The sequence below is a fragment of the Tinamus guttatus genome, unplaced genomic scaffold (assembly GCF_059628265.1).
Source record: "Tinamus guttatus ecotype Peru unplaced genomic scaffold, ASM5962826v1 Tinamus_guttatus_pri_ptg000307l, whole genome shotgun sequence".
NCBI classification, from domain to species: Eukaryota; Metazoa; Chordata; class Aves; order Tinamiformes; family Tinamidae; genus Tinamus; species Tinamus guttatus.
Genome location: NW_028288841.1, coordinates 4,917,263 through 4,940,503, shown reverse-complemented (window position 1 = coordinate 4,940,503; position 23,241 = coordinate 4,917,263). Strand labels below are relative to the sequence as shown.

General features: G+C 45.1%; 1 protein-coding gene across 2 annotated transcripts in view; it reads right to left on the bottom strand.

Moving 5' to 3' along the window:
• The window catches only part of SLC25A26 (solute carrier family 25 member 26), a 78,840-nt gene that overhangs the window by 6,000 nt on the left and 49,599 nt on the right, over positions 1–23,241 (bottom strand). For both annotated transcript variants that reach the window (XM_088528310.1, XM_088528311.1), the window contains 2 exons: positions 15,016–15,060; positions 4,919–4,988 (listed from right to left, as the gene is read on the bottom strand). In XM_088528310.1, coding sequence (XP_088384436.1) covers positions 4,919–4,988; positions 15,016–15,060 — 115 coding nt within the window. The remainder of the gene's footprint in view (positions 1–4,918; positions 4,989–15,015; positions 15,061–23,241) is intronic.

Genomic DNA, 23,241 nt, shown 5'->3' with positions numbered 1-23,241 from the left:
AGAAGGACCTAGGGGTGACTCCATCTCTGTGGGTTGGCATAACGATGGATTTGCGTGCAGGGAGAAAGCTCTTGGCTTGCTGATATTTCTAGTAGAATGACAAGCTCCTCTGATGGGAAGAGAGAGCCTCACACCGTATTTAAAAATCCATTACCTGCCTCCCAAGAAGTTACATGGGCAACTCTATTCACGCATGTCATCTGTGCATACTTCCCCAGTGACTGATTCCTGATGAAAGTGAGAGCAATTTCCTTTCACTGGGCACTAACCACAAAAATTCTTGAAGACTTGGATATTCTCCTAGTTTCCTATTGGCATTTTTTACACTTTCTAGCTGTCATATTTGAATAAAAATGGAGAAACATCTGAACAGAGTGAATTCTCCACTTGAGAACCATGTATTACCCTAGGTTCTAGCAGTAAGGTGGCTGCCTGCACAATTTGCTGATGCTATAGCAAAATACGTCACTGGTCCTTTTAAGCACTCCTCAAATGAGATCCTAGGAGGGAGGAAGGCAAGTTCCTCTTCATCCTGCATCTTCTCTTTCCTCACCACCTTGCTTTTTCTCATCCAGTCTAAAGGCCTTAGGGAACCTTTCTGGCCAGAAAACACAAGGTTTCTCCCAAATCTGACTTTACATCCAGCTTGTTCCAATACCTTTCTCAAACAGAGGCCTTATGCAGGTTAGAGCAAAGCGTATTTCAAAAGATACAAACTTGTATTGGACTACTCAAATGTTTTGGTTTGAATCAGCTTACTTAGATAAAGCTAAAAAAATTAACAACAATAAATAAAACTGTATCATTGCTTGTCTTTATTACTGTTTTCTGTACTATCTGAAGGTTCCCCAGGACAGATTTTTAGGGCTGAATGCCAAATTAAGATTGAAAAACTGAATAACGCTACCCTACTAAACCACACAGTATTCTCTTTTACTGCTTTTTTTTTCTTCCAGAATCTCAGATGCTCTTTTTCAGACATCTTCACTTAATCAGTTCTTATTTAAAATTGTATGCTATTGATATTACATTAACTTTTAAGGAGAATTTTATCCTGCACCTTTATGACTGCAGGAATAACTCCTCACAGTGATAGAGCAAAGCCACCCAGGGAAGCAGCTCTCCAGATCTGAGCAGAGTCCCAAGAGACGAAGCACTTCTCCTCCTGTGATTTTAACTATTTAGATTTAGAAGCATGGTCCAAGAAGACACCAAAGGGAAATCGTGAAAACGACTCCAAAATTTATTAAGAGCTGTAGAGTTAAAGAGGCTTTTAGACACAGCATGCAATCTTGTCAGAGTTAATTAAATCAAAACAAAAAATGATGGGAAATCTTCTCCGTTAATGTGCAAAAAGCTCTTGTTAGTGCTTTATTATTCACTAGACTTGCACCTCCATTCCCTGTCTGCGACTCTGTCACCACAGAACATAAATTATTAATGTTAGGCCACACGTTCTGGGAGAAAGAGGGCGTCTTTGGTAGGGACAATTTTCAACTGCGTTAAATTGACACTCAGGTTCTTTGACAAGCAGTTGCTGCCCTACTAGTTTAATCAGTAGCCGATGGCAGAATTTCCTTGCCATGGAGCCAGCCCCAAGGAAGACCCCTGCAACCTGCCAAGATGCCTCTCCCAGGACAATCTGCCCCGGTACCGTTCAGGGACAGAATGGACCAGCTGGACTGGCCAAGCCCCAAGAAGGCTGAAGCACCAGATGCAGCCCAAAACACTCCTGGCCCGGCTGCAATACAGGGACACACAGGCCTCGTCTGCCTTGAGCCTGCCAAAACCTCTGCCCAAATCCAGGCTGGTACCCAAACAGCTCAGACATGAGCTCAGACACAACCTTAAAATATGGGTTAAAATATGGCAGAGACCTACCCTTGGGTTCCTCCTTGGATGCCTGCTCGGAAATCTTCCTCTCTCCTAGACTGTTCCAAATGTCTCCATTAGTCAAGACACCAGAAATGATAAAGCTGGACAAAGCCTCCGGGGATTAAATTATTAACAGATGATACAGAGAGGATTCCAAATCTCTAACTGATATTTATGCTCATGTCTACTCTGTTTTTATGAAAAGCCTGCAGATTGCATACATATATTTTACACATCTGCACACAACGAGGAAGAGTCAGACCTCTCGGAGCACTTTGGCTCAAGTCACTGCCATTTCACAGGCTTTTGGGATGGAATTCAATATATTGTTGCTTTCTATTCCCTCTCTGCCAAATAATCAATTACGGTTTTGCTAGGAGCTAATGAGCACACACAGACACACACATCTATGTGTGTGCCATACAGGGAGGCCAAACAAGACTTCTCTTTCAGTTTGCTTCAGCTTATGGGCCTGCCCCTCAGGACCCATAATGTATTTTTAGAAAGTCCTGAATTCAAGCAAAGAACACAGGAGAAGATCTTGTCTGTATCCCACTGCTACCACGGTGGCATTTGATAGTATCTGTGTGTTTAAAGGCTGTTTTCTGGGTAATTCCCTTCTCCTTTCAAGGTTTATAATGTGGTGAATTTAAATCATTCTGATGTGCACACACATTTTCTTCACAGGGTACTGGGGGGGCTGAGAGGGAGAGAGGATACAGAAGAGTGTGGTTTGGTTTTTGTTGCCCTTGTTTGAAGCTCTAAGTAAACAGTTACTGGTTTTTAACTGTGGATTCCATCTACAGGGAAATAACTTATCCACCTCCTCCCCTCAGCAAAGGTGCTGGATGTTTTCAGTGTAAGAGGATGGATGCAGTGCCTGAGTAGATCAATACTGGGCCTGCCTGTCACATATCTGCAGAGGGAGGGAATGGACACAGAAGAGTAAAGTTCCAATCCAAAAATAATCCAGGCTTGAGCGTTTTGAAGCTCTCAGAGGACTCTATGATCTCTAGAGGTCCCTTCCAACCTCAAACCCTCTGTGATTTTGTGCGTGGTTCTGCAAAATGATGGAAGAAGTTAAAAATATTGCTGTTAGGAAGGAAGGAATAGGGAAGGAAAGAATGACAGAAATAAAAACACAGTGGATGAAATAAGGAGGGAAGCATATAGAATATATCATCACCAAAGATAACACGATCTACCAAGTAAGACTCCAGTTCTCCAAAGATTTCTGCTCTGGGAATAGCTCCCCGGGAGCCGTGCAGGCCGCAGCGTCTCCCCAGCAGCACCGCGCAGGGGACGTCAGGCTGCCAAGGGCAGCCCAAGGCCTGGCCAAGCTCCGCGCGCGGCCGGGTCTCTGGAAGCCCCTTCTGCAGGATTTCTGCTTCCACGTGAGCAGACGCTGCCCAACACCCCTCAAAAAGGCCAGGCACAACTAGCCGGAATCAAGATGTACAGAGAAGGAAAGGGAGACACCGGGCGAGCTTTCCAATCGAGGCGCTAATTGGACTTCAGGAAATTGCTCCTCAAGGCCTTGGGTAAATCAGATAACCTTTGCAGCTCTCTGAACGTGCCTGAGCGCAGGATTTGTATCAATATGACTGCAAAAAGATCACAGATAAATTAACGATCGCCTATCACACCTGCAGACATGCAGATTCCATTGTAAAGAATTTTAGTCTGGGTTGTTTTGTTTCAAAACAAAAAAAGAACACTCTCCTTCAATCGAAGCGCTCTGATTTTGTTTGCACCATTTAAGGCAGTATAAAATCCAAAAGTAGACTCAATCTTAGGCAGAACAAAAATGTCTTCCCGTTACATAAACTTGGAAAATAGGGCTGGTTGAGACTATAAAAGATCATATAATATATCCTCTCCACCCCAAAATAGAATCAATTCTACCTAAACCATTCTTCACAGCTTGTGTGCCTGCTCTATTAAACTGTGTGCAATTAAAGCAATGATTTCTCTCTTAGCATGTGTACTCACAGCGCCTATCAAAATGAAGCCTCGGTAGTTTAATCTCTGTTGGAATTCTGCTGCTATTAATACTTCAATTCCCCATACAGAGCTTATTTTTAAAAAATTACATACAAAGTAATGGATCTGATTTTTTAAGTCATGAAAGAACAAGTTTTGCTTTTGATAATCTCTATTTCTAGAAATGCTATAATTTCTTTTTTAACGGGATTTATTTTTTTCCACATATTCTGTTACTGATTTGGAATCTTAAAAAGTATTTCAGCTCCTTGGGGAAAAGCTCTGGCTATCCCTCTCTGAAGTACTAATCTGCTTTTTCTATTAAGACATTTGAGTGTCTCCTCCCTCTAAGTTGTCAGCTATACTGATGAGTCACTAATTCTTTTTTGAGTTCTTTCTTTTCTGAAACATCTACAGTAGGCTAAAATCAAGAAAGAAGCCTCCTGAAGAATTCAATTAACTTCTGGGTTGCTTGGTAATAAATAGTGCAGCATTGCATCCTGCCACTCTTTACCCTTGCTCTAGTGTCTGGAGACTGCCCAGATGTTTCGTCCTCTGTTCTTCAGGGGTTTATTTTGATTTTTTTTCTGCTGCGGAAGGCTTTTGCCTTGGGGCTGGTGCTCTCCTGACTCCAGTTAATCTACGCGGCTGTCAGAGCCGTCACATGAAGGGTGAATCACGGCCTGGAGCCCCCGGGGAGCCGCTCGGAGCAGACAGCTGCACAAACCCGCACCCAAGCAGAGATTCCCCTGGATGAGCATTTCACAAATCAACTTTGAAATAATCGCAAAGCCTGACTGACAGGGCTTGGGTTTTTAAATAACAGAAATTTGTCAGAAACAAATTGGTTGTCTTTCAAACAGACACCCTGCTTGAATTTTTTTTTTCTCCCACTTGTCTTTCCTTTTCTGACTTTCCTTCTCCCAAATAACAACTGGATCCGCTTTCTTCTAAACAAACTTGAATTACAAAAGAATGCTGTTCTGCTATACTTAATAGATTTGCACATTTTTCCCTTTCTTCTTTAGTCTTTCTCAGTATAACATATAATCCTTTGCACCTGCAAAAGCTCCACAGACTGCTGACTGCCAAGAATCCACCACGTGACCCTGCTTCCATGACCAGAGATCCTGTGTTTAAAGAGAAAGGAAAATAAAAAGTTATTAAATGTTTGAATCTATCTGATCCCCATGTGAGTTAGCTCCGAGGATGGGAACTTAAGTGAAAAGCTATTTTTGTGGCATTTTTCAGTGATGTAATAAGCGATTTTTCCCAAGGAACTTGTGTACTCAAACAAGCAGATGGAGTGAGAAAGATGTCTGGAACTGAGGAGAGCTTGAAGCAAATTGCTTTCAGGGATTTCATATGTATGTATTTAAGCCTGTGGCCATGCAACTTTGCAAATGTTTTGCGAACTTATTTTCTTTTTGGCAGACAGACCGGTGCAAAGCAGACCACTAGAGGGGTGGGAAGGGGGTCACGCAAAACATCAGTTCAGCCCCGTTGCACCAAACGCTCCCATCTAGAACGAGGGATTCCTGGCTCCACGACGTGGGAATGCTGTCTGCCCCCCTCCATGCTTCCTAAACCAGCCCCTTTGGCCCCTCTCCCCTCCAAGCCCCATCCTTAGGGAATTACCCTTATTCCTGCTGTTGCAGCGGGGGCAGGCGGGTCTGTGTGGCACTCGGCGTCACTCGGGACCACACACCCTTCTCCCCACGGCTCCCACCCAGCGCGCTCCGAGCCCTCGAACGCGTCATGTCACTCCAGCACGCACGGTTCAAACCGCTAACACCAACCGTGCCGCCTCGAACCAGGCGCTGGGATCACGTCACACACAGGGCCGTGAGGCAGACCGGGATCAGCAACCCACGCCAAGGCTCGCCGGCCGCGATGGGGCTTTTTATTACGCCGGCCACGGTCACCTTGTTCTCGCCTCCTCCTCCTCCCACACTTCACTCCCCCTTCCCAGCCTCCTCAAACGCTCAGCCGTGGAAGACCTCTGGAGCAGGGATTTCCATTCTGCTATGTTAAGAGCAGTGCTCAGTGGAAAGGCACGGGCTTCTCTGGCCCTTTGGAGCCCTACCGCAGAGAAATCAATAATTCTACTTTATAGCCGTGGCACTATCTCACTTTTAAAGCTGTATTATTTCTGTGCTATAAAATCTTCTTGAAAGCAACCCGATACCCGCGCGAGGCTGAGCTCTTGCTCTCGGCCTCCCAACCTGCAGTCTGACCACAGCCCGCGGGCCACGAGGGTTCCTGCCTCCCTGTTTTTGCTGATTCCTCATTTAAGGCGCTGTCCTTGCGCCCCGCGCGCTCCAACTTGGCTGGTGCTGATACTTCACTTGAATGTTTTAAAAATCAAACTGCTCAAAAAAACAATGGCCAGCCACAATGATGTTTGGTATCTTGCCACAGCTAAACAGCTGCAGCTCCGCTTTGCTAAAGCACTAAAGGGCTTTCAGTGTCTTTAACGCTAGCCATTCTTTTTCCTGGTGTTTTCAGCATGTGTTGCTATTCTGCTGTCACCCGCAGCAAAAACTGATTTTCATCTCATGAATAAATAAATAAGGACTCACAATTCTTCAAACTCTTAAGTTGCTTTCCTGGAATAACTTACACTCTTTGGACATCCTGTTTTCTTGCAAGTCGCTCTTGCTGTAGGACACGCACATCCCATAGGACAAAGCATGCTATTTTCCAAAGCATCTAAATACTATCGATGCATAAACCCCACTTTCAAAGCCCACTCTCCTAAAACTTAAGGTGCTTAGGAATACTCTGAGTATTGGGATTTGGAAATCTCAGTGCTGGGGCCGCTTGGCAGAGAGAGCGCAACTGTATTTTTTAATTAAAAAAATATTCCCGAGTATGTCTACATCTACAAGTAGAGCCTGGGATTCAGCACAGTTATTTTTGTTATGCAAAAACCACCATGGAGGATCTGCTGGAGGACTGACAGGAGAGCTAGAACATTGATGCAGACTTCTGTGGCTTTGCCAGAAGCCCAGCCTGGCCTTAGGCAGTCTCAAGAGGGTTTATCTTAATGGCATTGCCCAAAGAAGCAAAAGGTCACTCCTAGTTGTTGGCACAGGGCTCCTAACTCTAGCTGCTGATAGAACTTGATTTCCTGGCTGCACAAAGCGCCTTTGCCAAGCAAGGCAAACCGATGAATCCCCTTCTGCTCAGCCCGCCAACTGACAGCAGGTAATGCAAGAGTCATGCAGGATGGAAAATTGTTTAGAAGGGTGGAGTTAGGAACAGTTCAATTAAATTATAAATTAGGCAAAAGGAGAACTGAGGCTGGAGAACAGGAAGAAAATTCCCCAACAGTGAGGTCTATTGGACTGTGGAACCAGCCTCCCCAGGGAAGAGAGGAAAACCCTCTCCTTTGAGTCATTTAAAAATAGACTGGAGAAGGCACTCGAGATCGTTCTGCAGGGAATCATCCTGCCTTGGCAGGGACCGGCTAGGATGACCTCATGCATTTCTTTCCATCTCTGATTTCGGTGATTCACTCGGAGTTCCAGACCTGAACATGCGAAGCAGAGACGAGGGCAACGAGCGCAGCAGCGCGGGAGGAGGAGGAACCAAAAGGAACGAGAGCCACGGGGCCAAGAGGACAAGCAAGTCCCTGGCCCACGTTCTTCCTAACCGCACTCGTGCCGCGGGCCAAGCTGACGTGTTGAAGGTCACACGTGTTTTCTCTTGCAGCCAATGGACCCACTAACGGACAGGTCTTTACAGCAAGCTGGGCTTTGTCTTTAAGCACAGAAGCTACTGCAGGCTTGAGAACGCAGGTGAACACTAGAGCCTTGTTCCTGAGCAGAAACACATGGTTATCACCCATCCTCAAACACCGACTTTGCTGGAGATCCGCTCGGTCCTGGCTCTGGGGCCCTGGACGCTGCAGCCGCTCGGAGCAGCATTCCCTCCACGCGCCCTGTCCTGGCAGGGCCGGAGGGATCCAGGGCGACGTGCCGAGGTCCCGGGGCAGATCAGTGCCAGCGCGAGGATGGGAGCCCGTGTTTCGCCGCTCCCCGCGCAGAACCCCACGCAGAGGTGCCTGCCCAAGCGCTGCAATCACCCGGCTGCTTCTCCACGTCTCTCTGAGCATGACAGGGAATTCTTAGCAATGTAATTGCCAGTTTCATCTGCCTGGTTCCCCCCTCCTCACAAACGGTCCCCACCTGATTACACCAGGCTTGGCTTAAGGAGCAGCATGAGATAATGAGACGTTTTCTGGGCACTGCCCGTCCGCGCTAGTATCGGCAGCCGCGGAAAGCGAGACGGCAGCGAGTGCCGCACATGAAAGCGGGCGGCCATGCCAAGCCTGTGTCATGTGTATTCTATTAAGCCGAAGGCTGAATAGAAGACTTTGTTTCCCACTTCAAAGGACCCCATCCCAATCTCTCGCTCTTCCCTTATGAATAACAAATTGGAAATAAATCTTCTGGCTGAAGCGCATGGAAACTTGTACAGTTGGGGCCCTCTGCAGCTTCCCAGCTCAATCACATGCTAATTTTTTTTGTAAACACTCCTATGTGATATATATGTAAAACTCACCGTGCACTGCTGCACCATGTAAAGCAATACAGCGAGTGCGTCCCCAAGGGGTCGGGCACAGCAGGAAGCCTCGACACAGACTTCCAAGTATTCACAGGGACAGCATTTGCAAGAAGAGTTCAGCTTTATATGAAGGTAGTAAAAGAAAAGTCAACTTTTCTTTCTCCTTCTCCCATCTCATCCCACAGACTTCTGCCCTCTATTTCTCATCACAACCACTATTTAGCTCTTTTAATTTGAGAATAAAGGCACCTGGACACCACACTTTCCTCAGCAGAAGGCGTCTTGGACTAGTCAGTGTTAGGATATATTAAAAGCCTTTCAATCTCTAAATAACAAAGAAAAAAAAAAGAAAATATTCTCTCTTTTAAATATGGGAGGAATTTATGGTGCCCACGGGAGCATGGCACCGACGAGGCTCCACATGTTGAGGACAGCTGGACTCAAGCTGACCAATAATTTTTTACTAGTTCACATAACTTCTTACCTATGTGCCTGCCACCTTTGCTTTACATCTGAGCTCACCTTTTGGCTTCGTGCTTAAAGCCCAGCGGGCTCTTCGTGCATACGTTCAGGAGCCCAGGGCTATGGGGACACTGGAAAGCGCAACACTCCCATCCCGCTCGCACTTGATGACCAAGCCAACATCCCAAAACTGCAAGAAGCATCGCAGGGAAGGAGACACCTCCAAGGCAGATGCCTTATTATTCTTCAGCCATTAAAAGACAAGCAGGGCTCATGGCATACTCCAAATCTTAGGTCTGCAGCTGAGTAAATATTACAATTCATCCAATGATAAGCATCGGTAGTATTTCTATGCACCCCTCTGTTCCAGGCAGTGTTCAACTTCATGATAACAGAGAGTGGGGAAAAAAAAAAACTTTCTGAATTAATCATATTGATTTGTATGTATGCATAATCCTGCAGACTGAGGAAAGAAAAGCATTCTTCATGCTTGCCTTTGCTATGAGGTATTTTACTTGCAACGTGGCATTCTGCATGGCTGGTCCTTACAGATGCATGGCACATTAGCTATAGGAGAAGCAAAAAATTCATAAGCAGATTGCAATTTCTACACATAAAGTGGAAAAGCAATGAGCCAGACATCCTCCCCAGTGAATTGCTACGTGCATATGTGCAGCATATGTGCAGCGCATGTGTATATTATCTTGCAGGAAACATGCAAGCCCTAACATGGGAAAAAGTCAGTGATCTAAGTTCACTGTTGACATAAACGTTGAGACTGCTATCACACTAATGGACTTGTGCTCGCTTATGCCAGCAGTGAAATTGGCCCTAGAATTTAAACTCACCCAAATCCCAGATAAATTGAAAGAGAACAAAAGTTGGCCTACATGCAACAGCATATTTTTCATGTTAAAAGCGTTTCATTCCCTTTTTCTCCCCATATAATGCTGCATTGATGTCTGCGACTCATTTGAATGTAAATCAAAATGGATGTGCTAAAAGCCTAGTTAAAAAAATTGTCTTCAAACCAGAGTTCTCATGGCAAGACAGAGCACAAAATGCCAGACACTCTCAGCCCCCAGAGCGGAAGGGGCAGTTCTGTGTCCGGGGGAACAAAAGCAATTAAAAAAAATCACTTCTACAGTTAGAACAACTTGCCCTGAGCAGGTGCATTGCTATTACCTGTTAATAAACATGTGCTCCGTGGAGGCACAAGGAAGAATCACATAAGTTTTTAAAAATTCTTCAGCAAGAAGGAAGTATCTGAGACAAACTGGCGAACCCTTTACACTGAACCCTTTACCAAAAACACCCCCAGACATCACTGGCAGGCCCAGCATCTTCCAGCAAACCGCTCCTGTTCCAAACATGATCAAGTGCATCACAATCCAGCCCTGTATCCCCAAACTGCATGAGCCTGTTTCCCTTCTGCCGTTTCAAACGGCGCATTGACGACCCGAGAGCATCTGACTTCTCCAGACGTGCCGGCAGCGCTGTGAGTAATGATCGCATTTGTTTCTTGCTCTTCAGCGCAGATGGCGGAGAGCATTCCTTCGACTGTGCTTAAAAGCTGGGTGAATGACAGTTATTGTGACACTAATAAAGTGAGGGCTGTTTGCTGAACAGCTGTTGGCTACATTGTTCTTTTTGTGAGAAAAATGCGGCCGTTATGCTCCAGGAATGCGTGCGCCGCGCGGGCTGCGAGTTGCATCACGCCTCGGAGCGGCGCAGAGCTGGTTTCGCCATACAGCACCCGGCGAATGGCAGACGTGTTAGCCTTATTTCACCATTAGGACTTAATCCTCAGATCAGCCTGATCGGTGCTCAAAGGAGGCGTGAGGAATGGTAAAACACTTATTGCGCCGCTCGCAAGGAAATGGGTTTAGCGCCGGGCCTGGGTTTCATTTGCTATTGACTTGCACGCAGCTGAGCACAGCAGAAAAGAAACACTAGACCAGGAAGAAAGGGACGCTGTCACCTAGCCATAGAGCAGGGAAAGCCATTTTAGGGCCAGTTTGGCTACGTTCCTCTATTTTCTACTTATTCTGTTAAACAGCAACAGGTTTGATTGTAAATTTTAGGAGGGAAATAGCATGTGGTTTATTGTTTCAGTGGTGGAGTTATAAACACATATTACTGCTCAGGACCCCAGCTGCCTGGGCAGAAGAATTCTGTAAATCTTTTGTTCTTATTAACTTTAAAAATCAGGTGCAAGGGGCTCCAAACAAGCTGGAAACGCACTAAGCAGCCCTGGCACAACAAGCCCTAGGGTATGTCTTAAAAGAGCCTCTGCAGTGACAATCACAAGGCAGCCTGAGGCCACCCTCCCACCCAGACATCTTCACATCCTTCAGTGCAAGCCAGACCACCCGAGGGGTCCCAGGGCCAGAACGTCCTGGAGGGGAGAACCAAGGACCAAGCAAATGAGCCCATCACACCCAGCACCTTCAGGTAGGTCTAGAGTCTACCAGCAAGTTTCCCAAGCTCTGTTCATTTCCAACATGGGTGCTTGTGCCTAAGTTCAGTAACGGTTTTCTCTCTGGAGAAAGCATGGAGAGAACCAGCTTAGGAACAAACGCAGAGACCTCCTGCTCTGACCCAACCACCCTTCTGTCACCACCCCGCGTCACGGAGGAACAGCTGGGTCCTGTCCGTGTCCCTGGCTGCGACGCCCTGATGGCCTCGCAGGGAGGCACCGTGTCTGCACGTTCAGGTGCTTCTCTCAGAGGAACCCTGTGCTTCTCCAGGGCCTTTCGCTGCTACCCCAAGCCAGCTGAGCCACCGTACAGTCTCTCACGAGATCTGCCCATGCATCTCAGGGGTCTCTCTCCAACTACTGACTCTGAAGGTGCAACCAAGTACATCTCTCCGTAAAAGCACCTGCTAACCTCAAAGATTTTGAGTTTTGAGCAAACTCATGCCTAAAAACAATGAAAAAGAACTGTGTAGGTGCACAGCAACTGCAGAAAGTCTAAGATCTTTGGGTTTTACCCATCACTGAGAATAAGAGGGCAATTCTGTCTTCATTCAGTGCCAGCTGAGCCAGGTCTTCACCTTCAGTGCATTCAGTCCAAGATTTGTATCCTGCCTTCCAGGAGGGAGGCCAGCCGAGCAGCCCGGTCTGTGACAGCCCTCCCGGAGAGGCTGCATGTGCAAGAGCAGCATTCCTTGGCACACGGTCGGCAGGGTGAAGTCAGCATGACCCTGACATTACATATTCTCAGCAGTGCGCAAGTGTCTCATCTCAGAATTGGACGTGTCTAATGGAAAAGACAAAAGGTTCCCACTATACTAGGTTTGTTTTTCCCTTTTTAAAGAAATAAAACCACCTTATTTTCCAATTATACTTATTTGAGATCTACGTCCTCCTGCCCTATTTGCTTCTTCCCTCCACACTGACTATCAGAGCCTTCTACAGACATGTAATACATTGGGTCTGCAAAGAGAGCATTCTCCATTTATGGCTATTTTGGAGTAACTTAATGGCTCTGAAACAGCAGCCAACAGAAAAAATATAAAACTCAAGAGGTCTGAGCCCTGTTTCACCTAAGAGAAGGGCTCATCTTATACAAATCGTTGTGGTTACAAGCACACAGATTTCCAGTTGATTATTTACACTTAACAGTATGAAGACAACACTTTTGAAGAGATGTTGCTGCACTCAAACTAGTCAGTGAGTTCTTGCTGCTGATTTTTCAAAACCCCTACTTTGGGTTTTGAAAACCAAAGGAGTTTGAAAACCCCTAATTTGTTAAACAAACTGATGTCCCACCTTTCACCAAAATCTCCAAACCAGATATTTAATTTTTCTTCCTTCTCAGAAAGGTCTAAAACATACATATATAACATACATAAGAGTTTATTTTTATTAAAATCACCAGCATTTCAATGCTGTTGCCTTTTAAGTCGTTGTGATCTAAGAAAAGAGTCACTTCTTGTTAATCACTGAAATACCTGCTTTACCAGCACCCACAGTTTAAGGGATCTTGTAGTTCAATGATCTCTCCTTTTTCTAACTCACGAGTGTTCAAAGAACCAGTGAGAAGCCCCTGCATGACTTGTACCGCTAGTGATGCTACCAGCCACGTTCTCCCACGATGGGAGATTTTTCATCCTTTTTCATCCTTTTGTTATAATGTCAGGGTAAGACAGTAAGAGTTAGGAGGTTTCTAAGAGCTTAATTCAGCTAAATAAAATGTATCCCACTTTCCTGGCCTGGCTTTGATGTGACAAACTCTGAGCTCTCTCCATGCACTGAACTGAAGCAATATTGATTTTTGAAGATTTCTACTCTCAGTTCCATATGCAGCAGAATATATTGCAACCGGTCTGTGGAATAAACTTAGCCAATTTGGATTTTTTCACATCTGCACTGACCTCTTTAGATTAAACATGATGTCTCATGCTAGTGACTCACACCCTTAGCAAGCTAAACTCAAACTGCCTTCCTTAAGCCTCTACTTCAAACAATACATCTCACTGCCACGGCCACGGGAACGTTAGTCATAGCAACTTTACATTCTGAAAACAACTTCACGACATTATTTCATGCACTTCTGGAGAGAACACTGCACTTTTTCCCCTTTCACTTGTGCCACCTCGTGCTTCCAGCGCAGGCGCAGCGCTAACACCGAGCGCTCCCGCCAGCAGCGTTTCCAGAGGCCGATCCCTGGCGCTGGCAGGGAAGCAGATTCCTAATAAGGCAGCCGAAGCTGCCCCGTGATGGGACAATACCCAGATATCGCAGCAGGCTGAGCTCACCAAGGACCTACAGGACCTAGCCAGGCTCGTGTCCGTATTCCACGCTCCTCCTGCCTTCACATTTGAGGGGACAGTTTTTTGGGAGAGCCTTTGCTTTCCATAAAGCCCAGTGGAGGGCATTGCCCTGGACTCCCACCGAAGTCGCTGGATGCTAAAGCTCAGAGCGTGGGCTCATCCCTCAAGAGTGGGGAGATGCGGCCTGAGAAGAGCAGGGCCAGGCAGCTCTGGGGAACTTGCTACCCTCCAACACAAGCCCCAGGGCGATCACAAAACCACCCTCCCGAAGAGCAGCACAAGATAAGCTGGTCCGTCAGCAGTACCTGTCCTTCCCCGGTGGGTCCTGGTGGAGAGAATCTGCAGGGGCGCTGGAAAGCTGGAAGTATGAGGAAGGAATGAAGCAAAGCCCGTGGCCTCTCAGGGCCAAAGTGCAAAGACCCAGCAACAGCACAGAGCACATGCTGCAGGGCAGCTGGCAGTGAAGGACAAAGTTAACGACTGGCAGCTGTTGGGCATTTGTGGGCAACGAGCCAGAAGGCTCCACCAAGTTCAAGGGAGAAAGCTTCCATGTCACCACAACCATGGCACAGCTTCCACTCTCTGGAAAGCACCACCCTGGATCTGCTCCTCTGGGGAGAGGAGCCCTTGGCTGAGCCTACCCAGGGAGCCGCTATTGCTGCTCCTGCCTCCACCTTCCATCTTGTGAGCAAACAGCCCAGGAAACTCTGCCCTTCCTTTATCCCTTTGCAGCGGGTAACCGGCACCACCATTTAAAGGGAAAAGGGAGGGACTGAGAAATTCCACAGCTCCCAACCCAGCCCCTGCCGCTGCATCCCTCGGAGACTGCTCTGTTCAATAGCACCGACTGACACATTTAAAGGACCTTTCAAACCAGGCATGCAAAGTCCATCAAAATAGGTTGTCAGTGATATACGAAGAGCCTCTCCCTGTCTAAAAAAAAACAGGCTTAGTTTTCTTTCCACCAGTCACAATTCCTGTTACCTTTAAATGCAAAAAAAAAAAAAAAAAACCACCACCACCAACAAAAAACCCACTAAAGTAATATCATGTAATTCAAATGGCTCCCACTCTGCTTCAATCAATAAAATTAGTTAGAGCAGCAAATAAGATTTCTGGCAGGTTGGGGAGTCAAATTTAGCCTGCATGCCACATGTCAAGGTTTAGATGATTCCTGTTATTTTTCCTAATATTCATGCAAAAGACTTCCACATGCACAGGCAGCCTGGGACACACTTGTGGATTCTGCACTGTGTCCTGCAATGTGATAACCAAGCTAGGTAAAATACCCCAGAAAGGCTTTGTGGGACACATAACCCGTTACTATCATTAAAGATGACTTACCTTTAAGGATTCCCAAATCGGAAATTGTACCAGAGAGAAAGGAATCTGGAGAGAGGGTAGGAAAAAAAAGAGAAAAAAAATGTTACCAAAGCAAATGAGGTTGTCATGTTTCTTGACTGGCTAAATTAGGAACAGTTATTGCTCGGTAGTGAACTGCAGCTTATTACATTTACAAATCTTTAAGGACACTTTATGGAAGCTGCCATTAAATGATTGGTTTCACTAAAGCAATTTTACTTTGTTTATCACATTCCCTGCTGAGAGGTTAATGTATCGTTACCAGGGTGGCCTAGAGGAGCAATAAGCAGCATGATCTAGTGCAGGGACGTTCTTGCCTTGACTCCCCGCCAGGAGCCATCAGGATGGTTCAAGCAACACATTCCCAGGGCCAGGAAGAACCATCTTCAGCAACACGCACTCTCACGAGTGATGGGCCTAAAAGTCACTTCTGCTCTGAGCAGGGCTTTGCAAATGGGGCCTCGGCAACAGAGGGAAGGTTATTCGGACATCTCCCAGTGATCTCAGATTAACAAGATCCCTTGAGAAATAAAAGTAGGTTAAAAGCTACCAAGCCCAACCAAAACCCTCAGGAGAAGCTCTGTGGTTCTCCTCACTCATCACCTATAACGAGAGGTGGTTCTGTCCAACGCCAGCCCACACCCCCAGTGAGGCTCACGAGTCCTGCCATGCACAGCAGCGTCTGTGCATCTGCAGCTCCTTCAGTGCCCTTGCCCTGAGAGAGGCCTCATGACCAACCCTCCTGACACGCGGGAGCAAAGCAAACCCTTCTCCAGCTCTGCAGGCAGCGCAGGGCTAACGTGTAATTAGTCAGTCAGTCACGGCTGAACATGAAGAAAAGGATGAGACAGAGGGACAGCAAGAAGCCATTACTGTTCACGGCTTTGCCTTTTTTTGGAGGTCCCTCCTCCTCCAGTCTCACTCCTAAGTTCTTCTGCCTCTTCCTACTCCTTCCTGCTCCAACAAGGTCTGCCCAAAATCCATCTCTGGTGCTTACCCTCCTTCCAGATCTCCAGCCCTGGTCTCTTCTCAGGGCATGGCACAGAAAGGTGTCCCACGGCAATACCATCCAGAACTGTAACTACATTTGTCTCTTTTTGGCCCCTTGCTAAAAATACTTTTCCCCCACTTCAACAGCCAGTCAGCTCTGATTTTAAACCTCCTTCCAAGTATCTGTTTTCTTCTCTTATCTTCACATCCTCAAACTCGATGCATGTTGGGCCAGATTTTCATTTCTTTGCATTGATTTTGTTGCTTAGTTTTAGAAAGCATAGAGGCACCTTTTGTCCTGAGAACCAGCAGACAATCTAAATGAATCACACTTTGTTAATGCATAAATCTTAAGTCTTCATAACACATGTAATGAAAGATTAAAAATATTCAGTATAAAGGTATGAGCAGGTTTGTAAATCTAAATTCAGGCTATACCAAGGAACTTGGCAATGGTGCCTCTATCCAGCATCACAAGAGTTAAAGGGTATTGTCTGCTTCACTGTGTTGCAACTAATGATTAATAAATGAGTCTATTAAGTTAATCTGTCAGGCAAAACTAAGCGTGACAGACACCTGCCATGGAAAATTTGTTATCTATTCGGGCAGGAAATGGCAGTGAGAAGAAATCAATGTCACTGCTGTACATGGAGCTGACAAACTGAAATCTCAGAGGAAGTTTGTCATCTTGAACAGTATCCCTGGTGGCATCTCAAGCCCCACAATAAAGGTCAAATATGGCTCTTATTTATCAGGGCCTTGAAACTCTAGTGTTGCAATTAAATTTTGTTTTCAATACTGGGTGAAAAAGTCCAGCTATTTGACAGTAATGTGTGGTAATATATTTACGAGAAGATATATATATATCCACATGCTGCTGCATCATTGTTGAACTGGAGTTAAATGGCATGATTTCTTTGCAATATAAAATGAAAGCAACATAATATTCTATTATCTAGGCCAAAAAAAGAAGGGGGAAATGAAACAATACCTGCTACATTTGCTTCAAATTTGTTAAAAAGAAAAAAGGAAATGCTCTCTATCCAGCTGTATACCAAATAAAACAAGCTTTCAAGTACACAGTCTCCAAGTATTGCCCTTCTGTACTTGTGAATGAGGTCCAAGACTATGCAGCTGCTAATAAGGTAACAAGGGGAGCATTTGACACAAACCCCTGGTCATCTCCGTTGCTAACTAGCAGCACTCAGTCAAAGAGGAAACTTGTTCGCACTGCTCTTTGCTTTTCAGCCCTCGTGGTGCTCGCTTTCCGAGTCCTGCTCAGCAGGAATCACAGGGATGGAGGGATGTTATCGCTCTCACTTCCCCGGGAGGCCCAGAAGATGCTGCAATGCAGGACCTACCAAAAGCCCTGGCAAGGGTTAGGATGCAGGTCAGTGGGATCTAGGCAGCCACACGTCTCCATCCCCCTGGGGTGTCTGGGACAGGGACCTCAGTTTTCAAGCAAACAATGAAGCACCTTCACTTGCATCCAGAAGTTCCTAACAAGAAATGTTCTCCTAAAATCAAAGCCTCCATCTCAGCCTGCTTGAAAACACCCTGATTTTAAAGAACCCATAAAGCATTCTCATGGGCAGGGGAGCTAAAGGCAGCCCAGCTTCTCATCAGTTTCCCTTTTTTCATCAGATTATTCACAGCCCAAAAATTACATGTCCAGCTCAGCACTCTTCGCAAGCCCAGGATCTTCATCACAGCTTCCTGCGACACCAATCCCACAGCCCTTGTTAAAAGGTAGGTTCACCTTGCAGAGAAGCCCTCAAATCCCCCCAAATTACTTCTACGGTCCCCCCATGCACTGATTTTCAAGAAGCCTCCGGGAGTTTCTGTTTCCCTTGCAACCTCTGCATTGCTGCCACGTTTCTGTGGCCAGCAGGAGCAGAGGGGAGCGGGCAGGAAGAAGCGGCCGGGCCGCACGCTGCTGTGTGCTCATGTGCACACACCCTGCTTGCATGAGCCTGGCCTCCCCCCGAACCCAGACTGAACAGCCTGTGCCCAAAGCAGGGTTAACACATGCAAAAAGCAGCACCTCCGCAAGCCTAAGTCATGCCACAATGAAGACGACTGCGGATGCCACGCGAGCCTTCTGTCCTCTGCCACGACAGATGGGACAAAACTCGCTCAGTTTGGGGACGTTTCGCCATTTGCAGCATTCGCCATCTGAGTCCATGTAGCATTTTGCTTTCCTAAAGGAAAAGCTCTTCAGCAATGAGCAGAATTGCACCCTGCCAGGCAGCAATATTTATGCCTGAAATAGGCTAAGGCAACAACGAAAAATGTGCTCCACACATGTAGGAAACTCTCTGCCAGCAAATATGAAACCCTGGCGAGCTCCACCAACCTCTCATTTGACATTCATATAAAATAGACAGAGGGTACCAGTTCTCATGTCTGGCCTGATGTTATATAACTGTGCTGTTTGTTCGGCACAGTCAAACCTTGCACTAAAAATGAAGAAAAAAAAAAGTGTAAAGCTCCCAGGCAGCTGTAAATCATTATTCTAAAATCTTTTATAGGTTAGTGAAATTGTCAGTTACTCTGGCCCCTGCTTTCTTTAGCACCTGATACCTAACTTAATGTAGCAAATGTTGCAGGTTCTTTTTATTCTTACAAATCTCCTTAATTCTCTTCATACAGAAGGATTTTTAAATCCCTAAAATCATTTTTTTATAAGCGAGTTTTAGAAACAGTTGCCCTTCACAGTCAGCCAAACAGAAGAACAAATCTGCAGTTCTCCAAAAAATACCAGCTTGCCCTTACTGGAGATTTATCTGAGAACAAAGTCTCACCAAATACCGCTTGAATAAACAAGAAAAAAATAAGAGGGAATTTAAAAGTTGTGCCATAGAATTGCATTAATACCAAAAACATAGAGAGTGCTAACGCTCCTTATAACTGTAACACAACATTTTGAAGCAATTCCCTCATACAATATGTGATGCTAAATTGCAAGCTGACATCTTCCAGAAGGAAACTCTGCAGCCAGACAGCAGGGAGGGGAGATGCTGAAGGAGTCACAAAGAAGAGAAGAAGGACTGGGGGGAGGAGAGCGGGAAGGGAAAAAACAACAACAGAAAAAACTCATCAGTCCCTTCGAAACTGGGATTCCCTTCAAAATATGAGGATTCTTTCACATAAAGAGGAAACAGATGTTCATGGCTGGGATTTGCATGTGGCTTTATTCTCTTCTAGCATACAATAAAACTACTCTTCTTCTCATCCTTCGAGCTAGAAATTAAACAGTGGCATGTCATGCAGAGTCCAGCTGGGCTTTCTACCTCCAACCTTTATTAGCAATATATTTAAAAGGAAGACAAAAGCAGAGAGACAAAAAGAAAGGGAGAAACTAGAAAAGCCTAAGAATTGAAAAGCTATGTGGTATGTGCTCTCACAACAATATAAAATCTACAGATGTTCTTACTAATCTGCAGCACATGTTTGTTTATTCAGGTTTTCCCTGTCTCCAGTTCAGTGGGGCTGCATTCTCCAAATGAGATTTCTGTTTTTGCAAATGTTAGAGCAGATACTGAAGGAGAGGGCAGCTAAACAGCCAAAGGCTCACCCTGAAAGTGCTTTTTTAATGTCCCTGAAACTGTTCCTCCATCCTCAAAACTATTCTCCCCGCTGTTCCCTATATCATTAACAACGGGGGAAATGTTGATGGTTACAAAGATGATTTTGGTAGCTCTCATGTCACCCAGGCTAATGGCAAGAACCCCCGGCAGCCTCAGGAGAACTTGCTGCAGTTAGCACTGAATTTCCTGAAATTGCATGTAATCTGTCACGAGCAAGCACTTGCATGGGGTCACAGGTAGAGGTTTTCCCAGGGCCAGCATCTCTGCACGGAGCATGCCACGACCGCCAGCCCAACCGCAGGTGCAACGGAGCCTTCTCCATCGTAATTACAGAAGAGAGTCAAGTAACCCACAACAGGGCATCAAAAATAGGTCATTTTCCAAGCATACATAAATCTACAAATTTCAAAAGACCAATCTTTCATTTATTTGGGGGGATCTTTGTGTTTTTTTCTTGTTTTTGAAACCAGCCCCTTTATGAGAGCTGGTTCTTTTCAAACAGTTCGCATTACAGCAGAATAAAACAACTCTGTTGGCCTGCTGCAGTCAACACCTAAACATCGCCTTCACGACCACGGTAAATCAAGTTCAGTGTCTTGTCCTCTTAAAATCCTTCACACACTTGCCACTACACCCAGGTTGTGATGCACTGGCATTCTACTGAGACATATACCACCAGGATTTGAAGGGAAAGCACAAGAAAAGGCAAGTCTCCTCCTCGGGTATGTCACAGGTTGCCCCAAGACACATAATTATATAGAGCAGGTTATAAAGTACCTTATATAGAGCTTTCCTCAGCACAGGCTAAAGGTGAAGGTGCAAGAGAGTTCGGCCCAGCCACCTTCAACGGCATCCTGAAGCTGAGAAAGTCACTTATTTTCTTGCAAAGCCTCAATTAATACTGCCTCCCAGATCCTACTTGATAAACTGCAGACTCCCCAAGGAACCTAATGAAGGTAATTTGTAATCTTAACATGAATGAAAGGCTGTCAAGGCCATCAGCTGTGTCCTGCAGCTTTGAGAGATGAAAGGAGCGAGCACAGTGAAGGAACGGACAAGTTTATATCTTAAAAATGATAGAAGGCTCTGCTAATAAACAATGAGGCAATTAGAAACAACAGTCTTCAAGCAAACATGACAACTCTAGTATAACAATGACCAGAGAAGATCATCTCTGGCTCTGCTTCTAAGAAACACAATGAAACACCAAGTCCACATACAGTAACCGACCGCATCAAGCCAGAGAGAGGCAGGACCATATGAAAAGCCAAAAAAAAAAAAAGGGGGGGGGGGAAAGACCATTAAAGGTAAAACTCTGAAGTTGCATTTGCTAAAAAACAACATCTAAAAATTCTTCAGTGTTGAATGGTGCCTCCCCAACACTGCCAGGGGAAGATGGACAACATTCATGAAGGCACAAACACCAGCCTCGACATTTTGAGGGTACCATTAAAACGCAGGTTTCAGCCGATGCACCAGCAACTTCGAGTTCCTCTGCGGTTCCCTCACTTCCAAGCTATGGACAATAACCGTGCTCCAGCTGGGGAGACAACTGCAAGCCCTAAATGTGCAAAAATACAAAATACCTGAACTGTAAGCATTATTCCGATTCAAACATCCACTAATCCTCAAATAAATATTTGCACCTTGCTTCCTCTGTTTTTCCAGCTCTAAAACCAAAGTAATTCCACTTGTCACCTGGCATATGTGAATGTTTGGAAGTAAATTCCTTTATGAGACAAAACATGACATGCCCTGCAGGGTTGCTTAATTTGGTTACAAGCCATTATCACAGATGTCTTTTGGGTCTATGTGATAGAAGTTCACATTCAACAGGTTTTTCTTTTCAACAGTGCTGCACACTGATTAGAAGGGGAATGTAAAAAGGGCATTAAGCAGAAACAAATAGGTTGTGCTATATAAGGGAAACTCTATCCAGTTTCCCCTCCACTAGAAAAAGGGTTTGATGGAACAAAAAAGGGACAAAAAAAGTTTTTCTCGAGAAGCAATGCTGACTAGCAAAGGGAAAACACAAATCTGCCGCGACTACATGTTCCCAACCCATGGGAATAAGAGACACACTGAGGCAGGTCTATGAACCTGTCTTGTGTTGAACTCAGCTCGTGTCAAGTTTGGTAAGAGCCTGATAACCACAGAAGATTTTAATTTCTCACAAGGGTGACAGGATCATCATCAAGCTCTGGAAGCTTTTGCCTCAAAGAAACAAACATATTAAAAGCCTCTAAAATCTCGCCTTCTGCACCAGCCTCATACTTTGGTGTGACAGAAAAGCTGTATTAGAAATTGCCTAAGGTTAGCCAAATAAATTGATCTTGCTGGACTTCACGCAGGCGTGGGATCCATCAGGCCCTAAAAAGGCCAACTAGACATGTTCTCTCCTCCTCCAGCAGACGAGCACAGAGGAGATGCCTGTTTTGCTGTTCCCTCTTTAATAAAACAACACATAAAAAACCCTTCAGCAATGAAGCAAATATGCTAACATCAATTTGTACGCGCTGTTTTTAAGGCACAGATAAAAATCTCATAGGCTAAAAGATGAGTTTAGCAGCTCTGGAAGAATGAAGGTATTGTTTAACAGGAAGCAGATGTATGTCAGATGGCAAACTCATTAAAGTGTCCCATCGTTAAAGGAAACAGGATAACAATGAGCCATCTGAAAAAACGTGAACTGATCAGGAAATACACATGCCGCAGCTAATCTCCTATTTATTGGTAGGTAATGCCTTTAAGTCATGCACATGCATTGAGTTTAGGACCATGAAGGCCTAATCTTTGTTCTCATGAAAAAAACATAACAGCAGAACCCTAGAGCATGGAATACAGCATTTCTGGAAAAAGCCTTCTGAGGGAAAAGCCTAACATTTGGAGAAACGATTATACAACTGTGTGGACACACACGTATGGTTATGTGCTGCTGTTCCGAAGCAGCTGGATTCCGCGGCTGAAGCTGAAATTCTGAAGCTTTGAAGACATTTAATGTCCATTTTACATACATGCACTATTTTTAGCTTGAAAATAATTAGAAATTTGCCTTATAAAAGGTAACTAGCAAGTGAGACCCTCCAAGTACAAACATATAAAAATCTAATCCAAGAAAATAAATTCATAGGAAGGCATTTGACTGACAGATTTCCAATAACACATAGTTGAAAATTTCCGCAAATAGAGTTTGAGTGAGATGCAAGGAGCTGAGCACTAAGAATGAAACGGCATGTTTGTCTCATAAGGCAGGTGAACCTGCAGACAGGACAGGGAGTAATGCTTCATCCAGCAAATATTCAATCAAACAAACCAGGCAGCAGTGCAGCTATAACCTCATTGACCTTGACATAAGAGTCCTGTCCTCAGAGTAACAGCTATAAAAAAATAAAGAGAATGAAAGGCAGCCTGCCTGTCCCTTGCTTGATGTTTCTCAATTTACAGTAATTTTGTTACAAATAACTTGTTACTACATTACGATTACAAATATAGCCCAGCAGCTCTTATCATAATAAGTTATTTTTAAAAAAAATAAAATTAAAACCACCCACTGGTGTTTTTTTGGATGTCATTATAAAAACTCCATGCAAAGTTTTTGGATCGGGATCCAAGCTCAAGATGGAGAAAA